The following is a 26,283-nucleotide window of genomic DNA, read 5'->3' on the forward strand; positions in this document are numbered from 1 at the left end:
GCAAGCCGCTGGAAGCACTGGGTTTGTTGTTCCTGGTGCTGAGCCCCCAGGGTTTGGAGCAACTGTTGCTGGTGGGCGCCCAGCTGTTGCACGAGTTGGTGCTGCTGCTGTTGCTGGCTCTCAGCTAGGAACTTGATAAGCCTTTCTATCTCCATCTTTCCAGTAGGGGAGCTTCAGAGGCGCCCTCGCACTCACCCCTTTCTGCAGGGGTTGGGATCGCCTGCCCGCATTCTCCACCACTTGTGACAGGTGTCGGTCGGTCCTCCGAGCCCCTAGGGGCGATGGAGAGCAATGGCCTCCGTGGCAGGCCTCGGCCCCACGTCCCGGGCGTTGGGGAATTAGCGGGGAGGTGCACCGGCCGGAGTCAGTAGCGCGCCCCTCAGGCAGGGGAGCGCCGGCAAGAGTCAATAGCGCGCCCCTCAGGCAGGGGAGCGCCGGCAAGAGTCAATAGCGCGCCCCTCAGGCAGGGGAGCGCCGGCAAGAGTCAATAGCGCGCCCCTCAGGCAGGGGAGCGCCGGCAAGAGTCAATAGTGCACCCCTCAGGCAGGGGAGCGCTGGGGTAGGGGAACGCAGGCCCACCGAACTTCACTGCGTTCCAGCCCAGGGCCCTGACAGTGGTGGGAGGCGAAGGTCCCGCCGCTGGGTCAGCGGGGCAATCCGCACCCGCTGACCAAACACACCCACCCCACAGTGTAGCTGGGCCCCTGGGCTACTTCCTACCCGGTCTCTCTCAGGCGGGTCGCTCCGGTCCCTCCATTTCCTCCGGGTATTCCGCTGCGGGCAGCTCCGGAACCTCCATCTCCTCCGGTTAATCCGCTACGGGCAGCTCCAGTTCCTCCGGATAATCCGCTGCGGGCAGCCCCGGTTCCTCCGGATATTCAGCGGCCGGCAGCCCTGGTTGCCACAGGCGTTCCCCCCGGTAAGGCTCCTCCTTGCCCAGGGCTTCGCCTGGGTCAGCAGCAGGATCATGAGGGAGCAGCCAGCCGCCTGTGTCTGTCTCCCTCCCTGGTGCTCTCCTCACTGGGCAGAGGGCCCCGCCCTTTGTACTTCCTGCCCCACCCTTTCCCTTCCGGGGATTGGTGGAAGCTTGGCCTGGCCCCGCCCACTCAGGCCCAGAGGGTGGCTCTTTACCCTCTGGTTCGGAGGGGAGCCACCCTGGCTCCCTACAAAATCCCAGAATGATATTTGCTTTTTTTGCAACAGTGTTACACCGTTGACTCATATTTAGCTTGTTGTTCACTATGACCCCCAGTTCCCTTTCCGCAGTACTCCTTCCGAGACAGTCATTTCCCATTTTGTATGTGTGCAACTGATTGTTCCTTCCTAAGTGGAGTATTTTGCATTTGTCCTTATTGAATTTCATCCTATTTACTTCAGACCATTTCTCCAGTTTGTCCAGATCATTTTGAATTCTAATCCTACAATTATACTCTATATTTATACTCCTATAATCCTATAATTATACTCTCTATGCCATTACCTAAATCATTGATGAAGATATTGAACAGAACTGAACAGAATTGAGTGCGGGACCCCACTCATTATGCCCTTCCAGCATGACTGTGAACCGCTGATAACTACTTTGTGGGAATGGTTTTTCAGCCATGGGAATATAATGCTCATGATTGACAGTCCTGGAGACTAGATTCCTTTATTAATAATATCCACAAAACAGGTGTAGATAGCAGCAATACAAGCTTTTTTTCATACTCCTCCCTCCCCATAACCTCGTGCTGGAAGGGCCACGTCTTGGAGTCAGGGGGATATTCCAGTCTCCATGCCCATTCAGACCGTGGCAATTGCCATCATGATTTTTGTGGTGCATACAGTGGCTCAGATTCTCAAAATGGAAAATTGGGGCATCTTGATATTGTTATGGAAGAAGGAGTGGAGAAGCGGAACATGCGAGTTCTCTGAAAAACCTCCTCTCAGCTGTCACATGCCATGCCTGTTAAGACAAGCCCCTTGGCTGAATGCCATCTTAATTGCTAAAACCCTCCAGCCCTCTGTTGTGTACATCTACCTTTGAGCTGAAGGGCTGATTCCCAGCTCAAGGAGACATACCTGTGAGCTAGTGCACTAAAAATAAGAGTGTAGTCCCTGCGATGTAAGGAAGGGCTAGTCACCTTGAATATGTACCTAGCATCTCAGACAGCTGATGACAATCCCTACCCAAACTGCATGTCCTGTCTAAATCTTCCTGACCCTTCCATGCTGGGTGCTGAAGGTTCTCCATTGATTATCAAGAACAGTGATTTTTCTATAGAAGCCACTTCTCCCATTTCTAAAGTGCAGTCACTCTGGTGTGAAACACAATAACTCTAAGAGTAACAGTAATAACAGTAATGTTGCACAATGATTTAGGATAGGAATTAAAGACCTCAGAGGTGATTAAAAACTGTAGGGGGTAATTATAGGTGGGCAGAATATAATTACTCAAGATAGAATTAGGTTTGGATGCATGATAAGACCCAATTGACTTGTGAAAAATGCCAGAGGATTTTTAGTCAGATTTTCAATTAAGATATTGATATAGTCTATCAGTAGTTAGATAAGATTACAGTTTGATGGGGTATGACTGTAAGAACAGAGGTGTATATTGTGAACTGATCTACTGTAATAGAGCTATTAGATAATGTAGGAGGACTAATGGGCAAATAAAAGCGCTATATAAAATATTCCCAATACAGAAAATATATTGTTATAGTTTAGCTAACAATTGTAGATAACAAAATTGTCATGGATGTCTTGAGGTAGTACAAAAGAAGAAGAAGAAATTAAAGAGCTGATAAATTATTGCTCCTTGAGCCAATTTGCTGCTAGGCATAATGTATTTTAAAGAACAGGTTAATTAGGAAACTGGAACTGAAACTAGTTGGACTTCTGGGATCAAATATTAGCGGTGCTACTAAAATTAACATTTATCTGATAGTTGAAACCAGTTTCAACATTCTGACTTCGGGCAACTTGGAAGTGAAGAATGGAAGAGAAAAATAGACTAGTTATACATAAGAAAACACAGAGAAGGATCAGCTTTAAAACAGTACTAGTGAAAATGTACTCTCTAAGAGCCTAAATATAGATGTTCCTTTTAACCCTGACTAGTTAGGAATGAAACTGAACAGAAATTCCAGTTATGTAAACCTTACAATGGAGTATGAAGATAAGAACACTGAGGAAAAATAGGAAAGTACTGTACTAGACAAAAGCAGTTAGAGTTGCACAAAGACAATTGAATGTACAGTACTTGGAACAAGAGTTGATGTAAACAGTGAGTTTGCAGTATTTTAAAAGATAGTGGATAAAGGAAATGACATGAAAGAGCTGAAGTTTTAAATGTGTACCATACTTTAGTATGATTACAAAGCTCTAAAATTAAAATCATGCCATTGGACATCAGCTATGTACACTGGGTACTGGATGAGTTGCATGCTTTACAGTGGCCTCCCTCTTGTTGTTTGTGGTAAGTCATATAACATTAATGGGGCTTATTGGTGTACTTCAGGGTGCAATGCACCTCTCTGCACACAAAGCTTGAGCAGGTTTTGTAGGAATGGGGCCAGGGCCGTCCTTACCATATGCAAAGTATGCAGCTGCGAAGGGCACCAGCCCCTGCTCCATCTCTTCCCCATGGCCCCCCGACTTCCGCCCCAGCCTCGCCTCTTCCCACCCCTGCTCCGCCCCAGCCCCACCCCACCCCTTCCCCTGAGGACTGTAGCAGGGGTTGGGCGGTAAGTGCAGCGACCCGGTCCCAGCCTGTTCCATGCCGCTGGTGAGTGCTGGGGGGCAGTTCCCCCCAGCCCCCCAAGTCGCAAGGCTGGGAGCCAGGGGAGCAGAGCGGAGTGGGCTGGGGCTGGGTCACTCCACTTCCCGCTGCCCCGTGAGTGCGGGGTCGGGCCCACCCTGCACTCACCAGGCAGCAGGAAGTGGAGCAACCTGGCTCCAACCCACTCGCACTGCTGGCTCGTGCCGGGGTGCGGTTTCCTCCCTTCCCCCCAAGCCTGCTCCTGCCCCCCCCCACGGAGGCCTGGACCCAGCCAGCCAGTTAGCTATAAAATCCCTCTTCTTAGTTGTTCTCTACTTCCTTTACCTGTAAAGGGTTAAAAAGCAGAGGTAAAAGGAAGGGAGTGGTCACCTGACCAAAAGAGCCAATGGGAAGGCTAGAACTTCTTAAAATTGGGAAAAAACTTCCCTTTTGTCTGTCTGTCTGTTGTTCTCGGGGTGAAGCAGAGGCAGGGCTGGAACTATGCTGTAAGAAGCTTGGGGCCAGGTATGAAAAATCATCTGAATCATACCTAGAAACTACCCACTTGAAACCGCAGATATGTAATTAGATCAGGAAATGTCTAGGAAGACCAGTTAGGTTTATCTCTGTTTATTTCTTTATGGCTTGTGGACTCCTCTGTGCTAACCCCAAATGCTTTTGTGTTGCTTGTAACCTTTAAGCTGGACCTCAAGAAGGTTATTCTTGATGCTGAATTTTTGTAAGTGTGTTTTTTAAATCTAGCAATCGCCTGAGTTTTCAAATGTATTTTCTTTCTTTTTGTTTTAAATAAAATTTACCTTTTTTAAGAACAGGATTGGATTTTATGTCCTAAGAGGTTTGTGCACATGTTGTTTAATTAGCCGGTGGCAACAGCTGATTTCCTTTGTTTTCTTTCTCAGCTCTCCCCTGGCGGGGAGGTGAAAGGGCTTGAGGGTGCCCCACAGGAAGGAATTCCCAAGTGCGCCTTCCTGGGTTCTCAAAGGGGTTTTTGCATTTATCTGGTGGCAGCATCTACCCATCCAAGGACAGAGAAAAGCTGTAACCTTGGGAGTTTAATACAAGCCTGGAGTGGCCAGTATTAATTTTTAGAATCCTTGCGGGCCCCCATGTTCTGCACTCAAAGTGCCAGACTGGGGAATCAGCCTTGATAACAATGATTAGGGGTTTTGAGAAAATAAAATGAAGGGACATGGTGGGATTTTTGTGTTTAAGTGAAAGTGCATGAATTCCTTTGATTTTGATCTTTGTGTTTTTCAAGATGTGCAGGAGTTTAGCTGTGTATTGCTTTTCTTAGCAATGGGAACTGCATGGTGAAATTCCTGGACACTGGCTGTGTTGGAGGAAAAATGTACTGGTACTCTATTCCCATCTCCACCCCAGAATCCCAAAGTCTGCTCAAGCTCCCAGAATCACTGAATCTTGCTGCTACAGTTACGAACACGGACAAAGTTACCAGTGCTGACATTTAGATTGTCACCACTGGGCTTCTCCTATCAATGAATAGCTGCAGCTAACACCTCTATTGTTTCTACCTGTCTATCATTTGGAAGGTTTTCTTTGCACCCAAAAGGATTAGAAATTATTTTTTTAAATGAAAGCCTAAATTCTGCAAAGACTGATTGGGCTGTCAAAACGTGTTCCCCGACAATGTATTAGGTCAGTCCAACCCATATGTATGCTGTATGCAAGACTGAAGGGCTAGTGTTAAGGATCCATTAGATTCTAGGCTAATTCATTTCCAGTAAATGAAGGAAAGACAAATTTCTGTCAATCTGAACTCAGAACTGTTTCTCCACTTCCCTAAAAGTGACCCTAGATGGACTAATTCTGTAGCTGTATTCTTCACACCACCTCATCTCCATCTGCAACAGTGAAATAAAATGAATTATGAGGAATCTGGGTTTGCTGATTATTCTGAAACCTGCTTTTCCAAATAGTTCTTGTGAGCAACTCCAGGCCTGGGCAGAAAGCAATACCATGCATGGGCATATCTCCACAGCAGCATCTCACATTTTATACAGCAAGTCACAACATCCATCCTGATCAGTGCTTCCTGATCAATCATTATAATCATCAGCATTGTGAGTAATAATTTCTGTGAAGTTTTCCACCTATGGTGGTAAAGTAGATAAAGAAAAATGTATATAAACAATTGAAGACCATGAACTTGTTTATGTATGCAACTTAAAATAAGAATAGGGCTTTTAGAAAGTTTAAAATTGAACAATATTAAAAAGAAACGTGGGTAAATATAATGTAAAGGGCTTAGCTAATAGAATATGCAACTTGCAATTTATGTAAGGTCCGGGCCCAAACTACTTGACAACATTGCTATTCCTGTAGGCGATTTGTACTCAAAATTTGCACTGAAATCAGTGGAAGTTCAGCACCACAATGATTGCAGGATTGGGCCCTGAGAGCCTGCTCTTGCAACATTTACTCATATAAGTAATCTGCATTTAGATGAATAATCCCCTAGGCCCTGATTCTGCAATCTGAGCTGCGTAAGCAGAACACTGTACCTGGGTAGGACCGTTGATTTAAAAGGAATTTTGCCTTGGGTGTTTGGATCCACCTGCGCAAATCAGGCTGCAGGACCAAGGCCATAGACCTTAAGTGGTGCATATTCCCTGTGCTGGATTTCTGCAAAGGGGTGAATTTCGCTCTCGTGACTAATGGTGGCAGCCTTGGGGTTCTTATGAGTTCAATTTCAGTTAATGTAGATTGAGCCTAGCAAAATATTGTGTCTCATCATTTTATTCTAAGCAGTGATTTTCTCTTCTAGCAAATGAGACTCTATTACTATATTGTGCTTGTTACAAGATATTAAAAAGACAAGCTATTTTAAAAACAATCCATCTAGGCATAATAAAAGGCATCAGATATGGGATATTTTATGAAAATGTTTAATTCAACTGTTTCTTTGGAATGTAGTAGTCATAGTTTGGAAATTTTAAGTTACAGTTCAGTTCTATGTGGTTTTTATGCTACTCAGTGACTGAGAATACAAATGTCATTTAAAGTTAAGGCTTCACTGTTCATTTGAAACAACAATTTACAAGTGTCATATTGTCATAGAAAATAAAAATTTCTGTAAAAAAAATTTGCACAAAATTTTATGATGGTACAAAACATGAAGGAATAATATACCAGTAAAATGAAATCATTTTACTACAGAAGATTTTTATAGTTTTTCAATAAAGAAAAAAATATGTTATTTTACACTTTAAAATTATGAAACAATCTAAAACAATATAAACTGAACATTTTGTAACACTGCCTTTACAAATTAATAACTTTATAAACATATAATTTTTTAAATATATTTATCAGTGCAAGATACTTTTTCAATGTAAAGTTGCAGTATCATTTTTCCTTTATTGAAGGGCAACTTTCATTCCAACACCTTCAGAGAAATCAAATCATCAGTGCTATATTCTTATTTTGATAATAAGGGCTGGATACCCAAGGGAGATGTATTCTTTTTTGTTTCTTAACAAGTTTTTCCATTCAGATTAGACCAAGACCAGGAGTTGATCCAAAATCCATTGAAATTACTGGAAAGACTTTGGATCAGGCCCCCCAAATTTGGATTTCTTTTATAAGGCAATACATGCATGTAGGTTAATGGAATGTACATTTTCTTATCTAAGGAAGAACAGACCCTAATGCAATTAAATTGCACTACTGTGATACAAGTGCAGTGAAAACAATTTTGAAAAACAATCTTCTTTGGGATAATTAACTAGCTGCCTTGATACCAATATGGTTAGATTACTGTATGAGTTGGACATGATGGATAAAAATCCTGGCCGCATTGGAATCAATGGGAGTTTTGCCAGTGATTTGAATAAGGGCAGGATTTCATCCTAAGTCTCTACCTTTTGAAGGTTTTCTGTCTTTTTCTTATGTTCCTGAAGGAGTTCATAGTATTAGCAACTAATAGTTTTTTTTCTATTTTGTCTTATTGTAAAATAGTTAAACTTTCTCATCCCCACTGCCCTGTTACAAGGATACACGTGGATTTTCTGTAAGACTTTCTGGTCTATCATTAGGACTGGTTGAATAATATACCTGGAACCATTTATCTGATGAATATTGATTACATTTATCACTTAAATTATTCAGGGCTAGATTGAGAGCGTACTTAGTCCTAGCCCTGCATAGAGATACTGCATAGCTGTCCTATGGAAGCAGCTCGGGGAAAGAACTATGCATCCTAAAAATCACAATTATTTCCCTGGTTCCACTTTGCTCCAAGGAGGAAGCAAATCACTGCAGTGCTTTACTGAGACTCACTTCCCCCAAAAACCTTTGTGTTGAAATAAATCCACTGGTTGGTATATTAGGGGCATGTGGTATCAAAGTTCTGCCCACTTCCATCCCTCTTGCCCCACTCCCCACACACTTGCTTGTGCAAGAAGCTGATTTCACACTTTCATCTGCAGTGGTGATCAGCCAGGCCATGAAAGGGCTGTGGGGATAGTTCTCACAGACCCTTACTCCCCTACCTGGATACCAAAGGGCAGTGACAATCTTGCCCTCAGTAACTCATTTCTTCTTACCTTGTTGGACCAGCTGCCTAAGTGGCTGAATATTATTTGCTGAACAATTTATTTGACAAATTTGTCACATCAATCATCAAACACATTATCTGTGAATATTTGTTTACATTATTCAACCAGCTGTATCTATCCAAAAAGCTGAGGGTACAAAGAAGCAATACACCCTATAAAGAGTGCTGCTTACTCACTTGTAGCCAATAGCCAAAAGGCCTGGACACCATTTTATATAACCTGGCCTAAATGTTCATGTTCTATGTACAGTGTGGGATCTTATTCTGTCCGCAGTACCCATGAGAAACCCTGATTAGCATGAATACATACACACTTCAAGGGGAGAACAGAACCAGGGGAGGGGAATGTTTCTTGTTTTGGAGGCAATCTTTCAATAAGGAAATTCTTAATCATTTTCACATCTGTAACTATCTATTAATAGGCATCTTGGATTGGGTAAAATACATGTTTCATGACTAAGGAAAAAAGATACTGTCACTTTATGCTGTTAACAAGAAACCCAAAGTTCGACTTTGGAGGGTTACGAATTTTCCCTTATTTTTTTTAACACAAAGTCTAGTAAAATCCTTTGCCATTACCAGCAAGTTAAAGCTGCAGTTTTCATTTCTTTACAATGGCATATGCTTATGCAATCTACTCAGAGAGAAAGAGAGAGAGAAAGAGAGAGTTTACATTTGAAAATACATTCTATATGAAAGAACAATAAAAGGGAATATTGCAGCTTTATACAAAAGGGTCAAGAGACATGAAATTGAAATACAGAAAGCAGAACAATCAAGCTAATTTGTCAAATATGATTAGCCCTTGCCTTTCCGAGGCTACTTTCTTACACTAAAATATACTTTCTTTTTAGTCAATGAGCCACCAGAATATGATTAAAGACAAGGGCTTTAACGGGAGGGAAACAGAGCTGTAGTTAATGTTAACACAATGAGAAGCAGTACAAACAAAAAGGCACTTGAGAGGACATACACTAGTCAGTGCCAAGGACTTTTTGTTTAGATTCTGGGCAGTACACTCGGTTGCCAGTTGTGTCTGATGATGGCACATATTCTTGTATGGAATTCACAAGCACGAAGTTTAGTACAACACTGAAAAACATCAATAAAATTTGACCGTATTGCTTCGTAAACAGAGCTGACACACTATATCAGTACTGATGCTACAGTACTTTTCAAAAACACCCTAATCCTTTTTTGCCTACACACAACACGAGCAATTATACACAAAATACAGGTGCAGGAGTCCACTAAATTGCCATTACTCCAATATTTTCTGGGCACTGAGCTACAGACAGCATGTCCATCAAAAGGACCCCACTGAATACACTTTGTGACAGCATCTCGGATTTTGCACAATAAAAATAAAACTATCCATAAAAGAAAAACAGAGAAGGAGAAAAAGAAAGACAAAATGAACTATAAGTCAATCATACTTGGTCTCAACACCAGCATTAGATTATTCCAAATAAAACCAACAGGAAAAGCAGACTGTACATGATTCAGATTGTTAACACAGATTGTTGTCCATGTTTATCAGTTACACTCATTGAAGCTCCTGAGAAAAGCTTGGCTCAGCGTTATCAACGCACTTTTCAGCCTATACAGTAAAAGAAGATCGACAGTTCCCCAGCACAATCACAATATGTCCTTCCATTCCAATTCTCTTGAAACTTCTTTAGTTGCTTTTTACTTTCATGCTTCCGAATAAGAATTCTGTGTGTTTAGTTTATCTTTTTTCAATTTTACACCATCCACAAGTTCAAAATTGTAATTCTCCAGTGCAGATAAGTTCCTGTCTGACATTCCATTGTGCCAACAGGCACAGTACAGGACAACTCCACAGATGGCTCCTAAAAGCACCCCAAGTGCACTCATGGCTATAATAGTAATAAGAATGGGGTCTAGGGTCTTCAGCACATTGCCTTGCTTCCTGGCGACATTATCATTGTAGTGGTCTTCATTCTCACGATTCTGAGGAGTAAACCCTGAAATGGAATAAATAATTGCAGCATTCACAGGACTGAGTATAAGAATGAGTATATGCAACTCAGGCTAAGAATGCACTGGTTTCTTTGGGAATGGAGGTGAGGTTTGGAGGAAGAATGTCTAGATTTTGACAAAAATCGATGCATCGTTTGAAAACCCAATTTCTTTAGTGCAATAATTTATAGGTAAAAACTACAGTATGGCCCAGATACTAGTTCAAGTTCGACTCTTATCTCTGAGTTTGCTGTGGCTCATTTAGGGTATTATTCTTCTGCTTCAGAATTTGAGCGAGGCAGTGGGAGTCACTGGTATCAGGTGTCAAGAAGGTAGTGTTCACCTGAGGCCCTTTGCCAGTATTCTGTCATTTTATTAAATGTGACTACTTTGGCTTCCAGAGATCAGAATCAGGCCCTGAGACAGGTACAGGGGAAAAAGCACTTTACAGATGAACTTGTTCTACCTCCTTATGTAAAATATTCAGTTGATGGCACAATGACTTCCCCCATCTCTATCTGGATTTATTACAGAGATACGATGAGGCTATAAAACCTGCTAACTTTACAGTAAAAACTGAAAGCATTCTCTGGGTTAATCTTGCTTCCATTCAGTCAATAGTAACATTTCTATTGAATTCAGTGGAAGCAGGATTTGCCTCTTTGACTGCAAACTATGAACATATTGGGGCTATTTTTTTATCAGGTTAATGTGACAATTATGATATCTTTAATGAATATGTTGAGTGATCGATATATTTAGAACTATCATTATTACTGCTGGAGAAAACTGCACTGCTTTGGTCGATTGGTCATAAAGTTACATTTTCAGTGCACTGAGAGAAATTATTAGCCAGGAGACTTTTGAGCGTAATTACCTGGGTATGGCATGAACATACATTATACTATTTCCTTCAGCACTGGAGATCACTTACAGACAAAAAAATTCTAACCAGGTTTGCTTTATATGGTGAGCTTTAGAATGAGTAGCTTTATGCTACTGTTCTTTACAATCTGATGGATTTTTATTATTTATACCTACTTAAAACCTCTTTAAATATATTAGATATATTTTACATTTTGCAAAATATAAATGGCATCTACAGATAAATCATAAATATTCAATACTGTATATCATTATATAATTTTATTTAGTAAATGGGATGATAATAAATACTCAAATTCACATGAAAATGCGCCTTTTAATTTATTCTATTTTAACAACAAGACCATTTTTACCTGTTTGATTAATTTCTGGGTCGTCTTCGTCTATTTCATTCTCCACATCAGTTGATTCTAATGAAGCAAAGAGAAATGACATTGATTATTAGGGTTACAAACACTGATTGACTATCATGCTGACAATAATGGTATTGCAGATTTTTCTGTGTCAGAGCATCATTATGTCAGCTTGACAGAGCTGTTCATTACGTTGGAGCTTTGAAAATTAACAGAGAAAAAAGAAAGGTTTAAAAACTCCCCTCCGCCCAATCTTGGCACAGTTTTAGAGTTATCAGCAGGGGTTTTCCATGTCTGGGAAAGAGAAATCAGTATGAGAAATTAGCATCTCATTCATTCTATTTACAATTTTGGTGTCCAATCCTGTAACCCTTAATCAGAGAAGTAGTAATAACAAGAGTAGTACCACTGACTGCAATGGGGCTACTTGTGTAAGTAAGGGTTGCAGGATCAGGCTCTTGATTTGAACTCAGAGGTCCAAATCCCTTGACCAGCATCCAGCCTGAGTAACTCAACTGGGGGGAGGGGGTGTAACTAGGGAATTATCCTCCCCGACACAGCCAAGTGTGTGGGACAGGAGATGCTCTATAGGTTGGCTTATGGTCTTAATGTCCTGCTTAACATGGGGGAGGTTGCTGGAGGAACTGGATTATCCTAAACAACCAGTGTATGACAGCATGCAGGGTGCCCCACACAGCTGGATTCCACACTATGTAGGGAGTGGGTAGTTTCTTCAAATCCTGCCCCATCCTCCTGCAGAGAAGCCACAGTGGATTTACTGCATGTATGTGCAACATGCTGGCTGAGTTTTGTCCCCTGCTAGTGGACAAAGAGGATAAGAGTTTACTGTAGGTGATGGTGTTAGCCAAATGACAGAAACTGGGGCTGAAGGTCTTGGATTCTATTCCCCATCCCCTATGGTAGAATCATTACATAAGACACTTAAAGACAACAGGGTGGCGGCAGGACTTTACTCTTGGTGTACAGCTGGGATTGCTGCCAGAGTAACTGCAGTATGCTCTACCCATAGAGTTATTATGGAGTAACTAGAGACTGATCAGGAATTAAAGGTCTGAACTGCCCAGATGGTCCCAGATATAAATATCCATCTTTCCCACTGAGAGGCTGAATGTACCATGTTCTTACAACACTCAATGTTCCACACATCTAGAAGGTGGTAGTTAGGGGAATCAGGTCACAACCAATGCTGAATTACAGATTTAGCGGATGAAAGGAACACGGCAGATGTGATCTATCTGGGTTTTCATAAAGCATGTGATACAGTGCTTTGCAAAATCCTATCATAAATATTAATTCATATTGGCAGAGATAAGAACATTTAGTGTGTGTTTTGAAAACTGACTAAAATACTGTAAATAAATGGTAATGATAAATGCATTAAGCTTTGGGGAAGGTGATTAGTGGGGCTGGGCTGGGATCATTGTGAGGATCAGTCTGATACAATATAGCCACTAATGATCTAGTAGAGGGAGTAAGTAGCATGTTCACGAAATTCACTGATTAACTAAATTGGTTGGAATTCTGAAAATCAATTAGAACAAAGAAAGATATTAAGGGACTTAAAAAGATTAGCAACATGATGATCTAAAAGGTCTTTTAATTTCTGTCTTCTGTAATTAGATGGTTGCCTCATCTTGGAATGCTATCCGCAGTTAGGGGTTGGTATTTCAGAATTATTTCATCCAAGATGGTGGCATGCATCATTTTGGCCCTGATCCTGCAGTCCTTGACTTTATTGGGAGTTTTGCCTGAGTAAAGACTGAGGCAGTAGGCCACATCATGACCTTGTTCAGAGTGCAAAACTCTCACTATAATCAATAAATCAATCCATTGCATGATATAGCCCTTAGCAAAACAACAGCTATCAGAGCAGGATGAATAGTGTTCTGGATGAGACTTTTGTGGTTTCTTCCAGTCATACTTACTTTGGCAATCCTCTTGTGCTATGTGGTTGTCAATATTAATGTCATCTACAGCAATTCCTCCATGTCCTTTTCCAATTTCTCCCTCGACAACCACCTGGCAAAATTAGATAATTTCACATTGGCTTTACTGTTAATGCCCAATAACTTTGTTCAGGAATTCTCGAACAGTTCTTTAAAAAAGCATCCAGCTTAAGTTCGCATGATGTCACATGTACATGTACTTTGCTTGGTTTTGGTCAATATTTGTTGCATACCAATATTGCATTATGTAATTTCACACCTTTTCTAAAGACTTTTAAATTGAGAACAATAGATGTAGTAAGGTTGAAACTTTATCAAGGTGACAAATGGTTGGTAAAGCAGTTCAGCTAGTCTTCTGCAACAAACTGCTTGTATTCCTGTCATCTAGAATCCCATGAAATATGCCACTGCTGTTATTGTCATGGCAATAACATCCCACATGCAGCTACAATAGTATCTACAAAAATTGTTCCTTGACATTTTCTACCATCTCATATGAAATATAGCCGGCACAATCTCTCAGACCTTGACTCTGTTGCCCCAGAACAAATCCAACCAATCTTACCTGATAATGTTTCACAGACTTGTGAAGAAGGACACGTCCTTCTTTCCAGCTGTTCCCCTGATGTCCACTCAGTGTCCACAGAACCTGATCATATTCATCTGGCTTCTGGTATCTCAGTTTGATCTTCAAGGTGCCAACATGGGGCCCAGACATATGATACCAGAAAGTCATGCAGTGTGCAGAGTTCTGAGAGTAAATCACAGGGCTTAGCAGCCGTGCAACCTTGCCTTTCTGGTTTTCATCAGCTTGTGAGTAAATGAAATTGCCATCTCCTGCTGTCACAATAATAGTGTGTTAGAAACAGTGACCAAGTTTCATTTTTTGTTAGTCTAACAGACCAAAATACTCCAAATCACTCTATCCTCTTCCAGATTTATCTGTCAAGAGTCACACTGTTAAGGTAGGTGGAGTATTTACCTGGGGAATTTTTAAAAATGATACATTAGCAATAACTTCTTTTGGTTGTAAATCACAGCTAATGACTTTCTGTAATTCACCATGATCATGTATAAGTCTGATAGCGAACTGAACTGTAGCATCATGGTTGATGTTCACTGCTAAGGCATGCAGAGGTCATTCACAATTGCCCAGGAAAGGAGACTAAAACATGCTCATTACAATGAGTGTTCTGTTTTTCAGTGTATGCCTACTGACAAGAGACATCCATGGTGCACCAATCTAGATATAAATACACCTTGGCTTGCCCTACAATTATTGTGTGAAGGACTATTTTAACTCTTTTCAAATTGTGCAGTGTTTATATTTTTTAGGAAGGAATGAACATAGAAGTATAAAACCATTTTGAATTGCCATGGTTAGACAGGAACTGAAATACAAACATTGCTGCAGAAGTGATTTCTATGTAAAGCTGAACCACAATAAATAATGGCTGGACAAATTAATCTCTGGAATTACTCGACTGATTTCAGGGATGAATTTTGATTCAATATATTTGTGTGAAACACTCTCCCAAAACACCAAGAATGTGCTGGGATTTCCAAAGCATGCAAGTGAGTTAGGTGTCCTGGGATTTGGGTGCCTAACTCCCTTAGGCTCCTTCAGGAATCCCATCTTTAATGACTTTAAGTGAGAAGAATGTGGAAATTTTGTTCAGTTTGGGTAACAAAATTACACCAGTATGTTTCTCATAATGTCCATCCAACAAAGGATTATATTTAATTTCCATCCAACTAAGATTAGTTTATAGTTCATATACAGTACAGTTATAAGACAAAAAGAAAAGGAGTACTTGTGGCACCTTAGAGACTAACCAATTTATTTGAGCATAAGCTTTTGTGAGCTACAGCTCACTTCATTGGATGCATTCAGTGGAAAATACAGTGGGGAGATTTATATACACAGAAAACATGAACAATGGGTGTTATCATACACACTGTAAGGAGAGTGATCACTTAAGATGAGCTAATACCAGCAGGAGAGCAGGGGGAGGGGGCGAAGAAAAGCTTTTGTAGTGATAATCAATGTGGGCCATTTCCAGCAGTTGACAAGAACGTCTGAGGAACAGTGTGTGCGTGTGTGTGGGGGGAAATAAACATGGGGAAATAGTTTTACTTTGTGTAATGACCCATCCACTCCCAGTCTCTATTCAAGCCTAAGTTAATTGCATCCAGTTTGCAAATTAATTCCAATTCAGCAGTCTCTCATTGGAGTCTGTTTTTGAAGTCTTTTTGTTGTAATATTGCGACTTTTAGGTCTGTAATCGAGTGACCAGAGAGATTGAAGTGTTCTCCGACTGGTTTATGAATGTTATAATTCTTGACATCTGATTTGTGTCCATTTATTCTTTTACGTAGAGACTGTTCAGTTTGACCAATGTACATGGCAGAGGGGCATTGCTGGCACATGATGGCATATATCACATTGGTAGATGTGCAGGTGAATGAGCCTCTGACAGTGTGGCTGATGTGATTAGGCCCTATCATGGTGTCCCCTGAATAGATATGTGGACACAGTTGGCAACGGGCTTTGTTGCAAGGATAGGTTCCTGGGTTAGTGGTTCTGTTGTGTGGTATGTGGTTGCTGGTGAGTATTTGCTTCAAGCTGGGGGGCTGTCTGTAAGCAAGGACTGGCCTGTCTCCCAAGATCTGTGAGAGTGATGGGTCGTCCTTCAGGATAGGTTGTAGATCCTTGATGATGCATTGGAGAGGTTTTAGTTGGGGGCTGAAGGTGATGGCTAGTGGCGTTCTGTTATTTTCTTTGTTGGGCCTGTCCTGTAGTAGGTGACTTCTGGCTCTGTCAATCTGTTTCTTCACTTCAGCAGGTGAGTATTGTAGTTGTAAGAATGCTTGATAGAGATCTTGTAGGTGTTTGTCTCTGTCTGAGGGGTTGGAGCAAATGCGGTTGTATCGTAGAGCTTGGCTGTAGACAATGGATCGTGTGGTGTGATCTGGTGAAAGCTGGAGGCATGTAGGTAGGAACAGCGGTCAGTAGGTTTCCGGTATAGGGTGGTGTTTATGTGACCATCGCTTATTAACACCGTAGTGTCCAGGAAGTGGATCTCTTGTGTGGACTGGTCCAGGCTGAGGTTGATGGTGGGATGGAAATTGTTGAAATCATGGTGGAATTCCTCAAGAGCTTCTTTTCCGTGGGTCCAGACGATGAAGATGTCATCAATATAGCGCAAGTAGAGTAGGGGCGTTAGGGGACGAGAGCTGAGGAAGTGATGTTCTAAGTCAGCCATAAAAATGTTGGCATACTGTGGGGCTGTGCGGGTACCCATAGCAGTGCCGCTGGTTTGAAGGTATACATTGTCCCCAAACGTGAAATAGTTATGGGTGAGGACAAAGTGATATATGCCATCATGTGCCAGCAATGCCCTTTTGCCATGTACATTGGTCAAACTGAACAGTCTCTACGTAAAAGAATAAATGGACACAAATCAGATGTCAAGAATTATAACATTCATAAACCAGTCGGAGAACACTTCGATCTCCCTGGTCACTCGATTACAGAACTAAAAGTCGCAATATTACAACAAAAAGACTTCAGAAACAGACTCCAATGAGAGACTGCTGAATTGGAATTAATTTGCAAACTGGATGCAATTAACTTAGGCTTGAAGAGAGACTGGGAGTGGATGGGTCATTACACAAAGTAAAACTATTTCCCCATGTTTATTCCCGCCCCCCCCCCCCCGTTCCTCAGATGTTCTTGTCAACTACTGGAAATGGCCCACCTTGATTATCACTACAAAAGGTCCCCACCCCCCGCTCTCCTGCTGGTAATAGCTCATCTTAAGTGATCACTCTCCTTACAGTGTGTATGATAACACCCATTTTTCATGTTCTCTGTGTATATAAATCTCCCCACTGTTTTTTCCACTGAATGCATCCGATGAAGTGAGCTGTAGCTCACAAAAGCTTATGCTCAAATAAATTGGTTAGTCTCTAAGGTGCCACAAGTTCTCCTTTTCTTTTTGCGAATACAGACTAACACGGCTGCTACTCTGAAACCAGTTATAAGACAAGACCTTATGCTAGTGTAAATCAGAAAATCTCTATGGAAGTCAGTGCAGCTATGTCCATTTACACCAACCAAGGATCTGGTCCATAATCCTTAAAACTCTACAATAGATTTCTACAAACATCTCAGATGGCAGGACATAAGACTCATCCCGAGATCAGGTAACAATGCATTGTGATTGCAGATGTATTTCTGCATATGAAGCGATGCAAATGGCATTTTACTCTCATTAGAACTAAGTAATTTTGAATGTAGGAGGGAGAAAAGGAACAATAAAGGTATATAACACCTGAATTCTAAATTAGGTAATATCTGTCCACGCACACATCCAGTGTTTAAACAAAAGAAAAGAAAAAAAGCAAGGGTTGTATGTAACATAAGGCTATGGAAGAACAAGGCTATATTTTCAGGATTGGTGTTTATTTCTGTACAGTGTAGTGATATTAATACCTTAAAGCAGTGCTACTCAAAGTGATGGTCCGCGGACCAGTGCTGGTCCGCGAGCCATCAACTAACGGTCTGCGTGCACATTGGAAAAAAAAATTGCCGGTCCCCCACATCAGATAGCTTGAGTAGCACTGCCCTAAAGTACCTTTAGAACAACGTTCATTTGAGTGTTTTGTTGAGGTGTTGTAATGTGTTCCAAACTGGGCCAATGGGGGCTGACCAGCCATGCCACTCTGGGAAGTATGCGAGGGAGGAGACAGTAAAAGCTGAAGGAAGAAAGAAGAGAGGAGTGGGAGCCAGGAGCTAAAGGCAGTAGAGGCGAGAGAACTGGCCTCTCTAATGTGAAATGGGGGTGTTTCTGCTTTATTAGACTAATCATTGTTCAGTCAGATACCCAGTCCAAAGGGGATGCAGGATAGATCAAGGTTTGGAAGAGCTCTGCACTGGAGCCAGGATGAAAATTATGTGATTCTTTCCGTTTTACTGCAATAAAGTTCTGTTCAGCTTCTCAGGCAAGGGTTTCTGTACCTGAATGTTCCTCCCAGCCCTCCATTCTGTTCAGACTGCAACATATACATGTGCAAGTGTGCCTACAGGGTGGTGATAAGGAAATCCGAGGGGCGGGGGGAGAAGAGAAATGACTGAAGAGTTAGGCTGACTGACTAGGTTGGGAAGAAGTCAGTCCAAATATAACCATGTGAGGCCTCATACCACATGTGTATGCTGAAGTCATGTGAGGCAGGCCTTGTGGTCTTAAAGCAATTGCTTCAGGGAGGGCGCTGTTGAAGTAAACATGACTTCAGGGGAGTTACTCCAGATTTATACATGTGCAAATGAGAGCAGAATGTGACTCAAAATGGTTAATAATTTCTCTTCCATAATATATAAAGAACTCTGGAAGAACAATTGCCTAACTTTAGTGACTTCAGATACTGGTCAGCTTGTCGATCACTGCAGTTCTGTGCAGCCAAACTGCTTGCTAGTAATCTGCCTACATATCCATTTTGTAGCTGCTGCTGAGTGGGGGGCAAGTAAGGCAGGGGGAGACCACCTTTGAGTCAGAGAGGAAATTTAGGAAATTTTTGTGTGTTGCAGTAGGAGGGAGGAAAAGGGGCTTTAAGATACTGCTTTGGAAACTTCTCAAAGCTAGATACTGGAAATAAAAAGGTCCCTGTAATAGCAGAGCTTGGTAGGAACAACAAAATCTCATTTAAGAAATATCATTTCTTCAGCTCTTGACTGAAGACAAGTTCAGCCTCTATAATCTTTGGTAGCAAAGTGCAGATATTTCTCATTTCCAGAATATTATTGCAGTGCTGGGTCAGGAACTCTGTCTTCGTTGTCTTAATTAGAGCTTTACTTATGCATGCCTTTTAGATTTTGTCAGTCTCTGGCTAACGTAGCTTTTAACCTCCTTTCAATGTCAGATCTTATTGAACCATTTAACTTTACTTTGCATCAATTTTTCCACCATTACAGCCTTCATTTCAGCTAACTGCGTTTAGTTAATTTGATGCCATTTATTTGTACAGTGCCATTTATAGTCAAAGTATTTTAAGTTTTTTTTCTAAAACTACTGTACTTGTCTCAAGATTCAATTGAAAGTGTCTCAGAATTTAAGGAGTCCAATTTTATCTAATTTCCTTGTCATTCTCATTAGGCAAAGGGGCTGCAGAAGTGGAAAGGGGAAATTCATCTCTAGCACATTTAATTAGACTACACATATGAAAAAGCGAACACTAAAACTAAAGATGTGCAGGTCATGAAATGCCCTCCTGTCTCTGGTACTCATCTGTGTATCTATGATCCTGCTATGCCGAAGCCCGAGTTGGGAGGCACTTCTGGGAAAGGGGTTCCTCAGGATCAGCCAATCAGTTCCTTGAGATATTATTTCTGGAAGAACCATGTATGAAGAGGGGGATACCATGTGAGGTGCGTTGGTGTTTGAAGAAGCCTTGGAAGTTACAATTCTATCTTACATATTGCTCCTTTGGTAGATGTATACTCATCATTATTAACAAGAATGCATAAGGATCCATTTATTATTATATTGGTTGTTAAATAGCAGTAACAGGGTGAGTGACTGGATGGAAGGGTACTGCTGTAGACATTTGAAGTCTTAGTGCCCCGTAGGGGAGTTATCAACCAGGGGAATTGGGACTGATGATTATCTTCATTTCCTGACAAAAAGGCATACTGGTCTTGGGCGGCAGTAGCAGACTCAGGAGACCATGAGACCACGACTGTAAGTCATGGGCTGGGTTAACTAGGGCATCATCTTCTGAAAAGACATATTTTAGAATGTAGATACAGCAAAGTCTCATGCTCTGGAAGATGCTCTGGCACTACACAAATGCCCCTTTCCCCTAAAAGGTGACTCCATCATGAACTCATGATTACCTGTATGATCTTGAATAGGCCCAGTTTTGCTAGTCAGCACTGACCACTTTAAATCCACTTGGCTGTCGTGTTCCCAGTGGCACAAAGTCTTGTGAGATCCCCAACCAAATCCACAGTTGAAACCATATGCTGGCAACTCTGCAGGAACAGAGGAAGGTGGGGCAAAAAAAAAGGATACAATTTATCAATATAACTTAAGATTTTTTATTTAAACAACAACAACAAACTACCTTGATTAGTCTATGGAAATAACCATTTCTACTTGAAATTCTGAGAAGCCCTTACAGATCAGGATTGCTAGGCAATAGCTAAAATAGCCAATTATTTCCACAAACTTATGTAGCTATTTTCTCCTGGTTTTATGGGCCAGACAGTGGCAAGGAACCTCGCTCATTTACAAGAGCCAGCCACAATGTGGCTAGGGAGCAAAGCCACTGCTCCATGCGGTAGTGGTACTCACCTCAGCAAAAGGACTGGGATGAGTGAACAGCAAGCAGATTTGGCTCTGTGAAGCGTGGAGGATCAGGTGGTGGACCTCCTGCTTCAGAATTCCACCTGGGAATTCAGCTGCAGCATGACTCTTCCATACATTCCAAGACAGGGCTTTTTAGGCTACGTCTACATTAGAAGTTAGGTGTGTGATTCCTCTGCTCTCCTCATTGAACTAGCATGAGTATAAATAGCCGTATAGACATGGTAGCAGCGGTAGTGGCAGCAGAAGCATGGCTGAGCCATCGTGAGTACAAACCTGCTGTGCTCAGCATGGATCAGCTGTGCCTTCACTGCCACTACTGTGGCGGCTACACTGCAATTTGTACTCATGCTAGCTCAATGTATACACCAGCAGGGGAATCACATCCCTAGCTCATAGTGTAGTAATAGCCTTAGATACTGGTAAGCCCTATGTATAGTAATGCCAATGGCTTTACATTAAAATGCAAGAACAATTTCTTTCCATAGCATATACGTGATAACTGACAATTCTCTGCTCACCCACATTTCCACTCACAACAATATACGTAATATAAATGTACTTGAGGGTCACAAGGAAAAAATTGTGCCAAAGCCACAAAATGAGAGTCCCTTAATTAGTGATGGGTGAACCACATGGAGATTTGGTTTCGATAATTCATCAAAAATTCAGAGGATTATCTATGTCTCTGAGGAGGGCTACAAAACTGGTCTGAAAACCTCATAAGAAAAGGTTTTTAGGATTTCTGGTCCCAGGCAGAACCAGGAAGTGCAGAGAGGCTTGGGAAAGGAAGAATAAAATAAAGCTAGTCAAATATTTTTGAATATATAAATGTTTGAGTCCACTCTGATTTTATGTGACCTGATTAACTCATCTGCTCTTTGAAACATAATCAGATAACTTTTGTTGTAATACTTGTGGCTCAAAGAAGATGCTGTTCCAATTGTCATAATTTTTTTCTAGTTGTTCATACCATAAGATTTTGATCTGTGTAATAGCTCACAATAAAATTTGGTTATGAAAAACAACAACAAAAAGTCAGACACACTAATGAAAGGATTTGGGACAAACATGGCTCCAATAATAATGCAAACAACTCTGTAGGAAAGGCCTGCTGGCAATTACAGTACATAGGTTTAGTAACAAACAGTTTCAGCATCTTTCAGACAAGTTGGCCCACAAGATGGCAGCATTGAAATGGACAAATCAAAAATGAAAAGAGACAAATGTGGCCCATTGCCCACAAGTTCCGTGTAAAACAAGAGAAGTCTGGTATTATGGGGTTTATTATGGTCAGGATGAGATCATATCTTGTTTTCAGCTTCTCTTCAACTCTGCCTAAAGGTTTAATACAAAGCAGTTTTCAATGGAACTTGGAATTTGAATGGATAGATTTTACAAAAGATAGGATGGAATTCTTTGCATTTCTGGTTTCCAAAAACTGTTTCAAAATCTGTTACACTTTGTCCCCTTTGGAAGAGGGGCTCATCTGAAGCAATGAAAATTCACAGTGGATCAACCCCCCACTCACAACAAAGTGACTGCTCAAAGGGCCAAATCCTGAAGTCGTTATTCAGTTGTCCGTCAGTCCTTATTCAGGAAAAACTTCCATTAATTTCAATGAGAGTTTTGTGTGGGTAAGAACTAAGAACAGAGGGCCTCATGCACCCATCAATATCAACTCGGGGACATGAGCTGTGCTCCTTTTCATTCTTATCTCTAACTCACAAGGAAAGCCAATGCAAATGCAATGCAGTACCTGCAGTATTACAGAGTTTCGCCTACTTATTGTGAACCACCCTGTAGGGGAGGTACAGAAGGCAATTTCTGTTGGGGGAACCCTTGGAACCATAGCTCCTGAAGGATCCAAGAAGTAATAATGGAGCTGGGTTGTAGAAGAGAGGCAAGGGGCAACTGGGTGGATTCCCTATTCTAGGGGATCCCACAGGCTCTTTTTGGATGGAGGGGATCCAAAGCTTGAAGGAGCAGAATTCCCAGCTTCTCCACAGAGCAGGGGGAGCATCTGGCCTGGAGGAAAGAACATGTAAGAAATGCCTTCCCACATAGGTTATTCTCACAGACAGTGGGGCCCTGAGTAAAGATTAAAGGGATTAGGCCCTAAAAGGGGACACTTCAAAGTCAAAGGAAGTTTTTGAAGGAAGAGAGCTATGTTGCAGTGATGTGAAAGTTTTTAAGTTAGCAAAAAATATCCTTTCATGGCTAAAGATGATGAGAAAGACAGCTGTGTCACATGGCGGTGACATCGCATCCATGAAATAGGACTTTAAAAAAGTAGAAGAAAAATGTTAAACAACATTTATTTGATAGAACCCCAAAGGCAGCATCGTGCAAAGCTTGTGACATCCCTCACAACATACAAACCACAACATAGGAAAATTGTGATCTGTGCAGCACATTGGTCTGAAGCTATCACATAGCACAAAGAGGCTGAAAAGACTGGGACTGTTTACTTTAGAAAGGAGACAAGTAACAGGGAACATGATAAAAGTATATAACACCGTGAATGGTCTAGAGAAAATTAATTAATTCTAAAAAAGAGTGCTGGAAGAGCTACAAAACCTCATGCTTCAGGGTTTAAGTCAATCTCTAACTAGTAGGGATTCAGATGAGACCTTCATGGGGGGGGGTACATTATCCAACTATGCCTATTGTTGAGTTTCTTGCAACTTCCTCTGAAATATCTGGTGTTGGCCAATGCCAGAGACAGAATACTAGACTAGATGGACCCTGGTCCGAACTACTATGGCAGTTTCTATGTATCTGAGCTTTGGTGTGGTAGATACCATGGTTGGGAGTGAAAATGGGCTTCTTTTACCCAAATAGTCCCATTGATTTCAGTGCGCTAACTCTGGCTCACCTAACCCATGGGAGTAGTTCCGCTGAAGTTAATGGGACTTTTTTTGTGAGTTAGGCAATCGGGTTTGGGCCAGTATATGTTTGCAGTTATTTGAAGTATTCGTTGCTCTGTCTCTATTGTTTTCTCAAAAATTGGCCTGGTGCTAACGCATATTTCAGAAAAACAGAACAGCAGTGTAAGGGAAAGGCATGACATTTCAGTATGTTTAGAAAACAACTTAATGGGGAAGTGCAAGAATGGACGGTAAAGAGATTAGGAATTAAAAGGGCCCATAAAATGAGAAATGGACATTTTAGCTATAGATATTTGGCTGAGGAACACCAAGTGTAGAGCTGCTCTAAATCACACTGTTCAAGGTCCCCGGGGGTGATACAATAGCTAGAGGTCAGCTGCAGCCATTCCCCCATGGACCCTATGTTGGCAGCTGTGAGAAAGGAAATGTAGATGCTGTGACACTGCGTCCATGCCACTAGAAGATCTTTTTGAACTACAGTGATCCTCTCATGACTTGTTAAGCAATCGCTAGGTTTGCTTTGTAACAACAGCATGGAGTAAACTGGCCATAGCTCAAATGCATATCAGGTTGTTTGTACTAGAAGCAATTGGTTATGTGTGGCAAAATCCCCACTCTTTAAAAATGTAGGTTTATGTGGTATGGAATTAAACCAATGTATCCTCTCAGAAAGTATCCAATGGCTGTACTTCCAGGCTACATCTTGCTCACAGCTGTAATCATCAATGCTGCATATGAACAAGCTAGTCATTTGAAAATCCAGCTGGGTGAGTTCCTTTCAAGTCCATTTATCTTTCTTGGGACACAGTCTGACATATTTCTACAGTTGCACCAACTGGAGGCAAGAAGGAGCAGAATGGCATTCAGGACATGAAGAAAACTCTTCATAGATGCTGTGAATCAGGGTTATCTGAACATTAAAATGGGAATTTATCAAAATAATTGGACCACGTTAGTGCTCACATACTGGATCTGATTCTCATTTACAGTATTCTCATATGTCAGAGTAACAGCCGTGTTAGTCTGTATTCGCAAAAAGAAAAGGAGTACTTGTGGCACCTTAGCGACTAACCAATTTATTTGAGCATAAGAGCTGTAGCTCACAAAAGCTTATGCTCAAATAAATTGGTTAGTCTCTAAGGTGCCACAAGTACTCCTTTTCTTTTTAGTATTCTCATATACCACTCTGGCAGTGTAAAGCAGTCTTAAACTGGGAGTAAATTATATTTTCACACACTTTAAGGTCCTTTTACACTACTATAGTGGCAGGGCCGCGCAGAGGATTCAGGGGGCCTGGGGCAAAGCAATTTCAGGGGCCCCTTCCAGAGGCGTAGCCAGGTGAAGCGAACAAGGGGAGCGGACATAAAAAAAGGTGCCAGCCACTTGTACTCACCCGGTGGTGCTCTGGGTCTTCGGTGGCACTTCGAAGGCGGGTCCTTCACTCGCTCCGGGTCTTTGGCGGCACTGAAGGATCTGCCACCGAAATGCCGCCAGAGACCCGGAGCGCTGCCGGGTGAGTAAAAATTTAAAAGGCACCAAAAAATTAAAAAGGTACCACTTGTGCTCAGTGGGAGAGCAGCCGCTGCCCCGCTCCCACCCTAGCTACGCTACTGGCCCCTCCCCTGTCTCAGACCTCAGACTTCACACATTCTCATGGGGGCCTGGGGCAAATTGCCCCACTTGCCCTCCCCCGGGCGGCTCTGTATAGTGGTGTAAAGTTGCCCTAGTGTAAAGAGAATCAGACACACTCTACCTTAAAGATGTTTCTTGTCCCCTCATTTTACCTGATGTATCTTTGTAAACCAGTTATTACAATTGAATGAAACAAAACATTTGATTTATTAACTTTCCTGATTTACACAGGGCTGTGCATACCTGTTGAGCACATATAATGCAAATACACAGCTTGGTTTATGTGTAAATAGGCAAGAGTTGAGCATGCCACATGGTTCTTTAAATCAATTCCTTGCCACTGCAAGAGAGGTTTAAAAAGAACTGGGCTGACAAGGCACAGGAATGACACTTGTCAAGTAGTCATCTTGGTGGGCAGGACTGTTAATGCTACATTAGGTGTCTGGGTGACGCGACACTTTTCAAGTTTTGCAAGCAGTTTAGCTACTCTCCTAAGAAAATCCAAACCTTTAAGCATTTTTTATTCCATTCTTGTTTCTAACTTCCTTAGGACTCAGCCCCACTGACATCAATGGCAAAAATCTCATTGATTTAAATAGAATCAGGACCGAATCCGAGGGCTGTTGACTGCTGTACTGAATTTACACTTGGAGCAGCTGAGGAGAGGGGGTGGAGAAAGATGGCTCTAAGTCACTCCCCCAATCCTGGGTCAGTGGGGGCCAAAGAGGTCCCGGGAATAATTTAGACTAGCTTCAAGACTAGTTTAAATTACACTGCTTGCAACCAATAGCTGCAGAGGCTGGGGATCTGGGCAGGGATCTTGCACTCTGCCCGACCCCATCCCTCCCAAACTTACTTGCCCC

The 26,283-nt window shown here is 41.8% G+C and overlaps 1 protein-coding gene and 1 long non-coding RNA gene across 2 annotated transcripts in view; one reads left to right on the top strand and one right to left on the bottom strand.

Annotated features, from left to right (window-relative positions):
- The first annotated feature begins 1,358 nt into the window (after positions 1-1,358).
- On the top strand, positions 1,359-8,795 carry LOC119565422. Its single transcript, XR_005224080.2, has 2 exons — positions 1,359-3,463; positions 5,025-8,795. It is a non-coding gene; the product is annotated as an uncharacterized LOC119565422 (long non-coding RNA).
- NRP1 (neuropilin 1) overlaps positions 6,659-26,283 on the bottom strand; it is a 133,008-nt gene continuing 113,383 nt past the window's right edge. Inside the window, 6 exon segments of the mRNA XM_037890966.2 lie at positions 6,659-10,070; positions 10,073-10,330; positions 11,564-11,620; positions 13,510-13,603; positions 14,096-14,370; positions 20,426-20,563. Of these exon segments, the coding sequence (XP_037746894.1) occupies positions 10,021-10,070; positions 10,073-10,330; positions 11,564-11,620; positions 13,510-13,603; positions 14,096-14,370; positions 20,426-20,563 (872 nt within the window). The 3' untranslated portion in view covers positions 6,659-10,020.

Source organism: Chelonia mydas, chromosome 2, assembly GCF_015237465.2.
Source record: "Chelonia mydas isolate rCheMyd1 chromosome 2, rCheMyd1.pri.v2, whole genome shotgun sequence".
In the NCBI taxonomy this organism is placed as follows: domain Eukaryota; kingdom Metazoa; phylum Chordata; order Testudines; family Cheloniidae; genus Chelonia; species Chelonia mydas.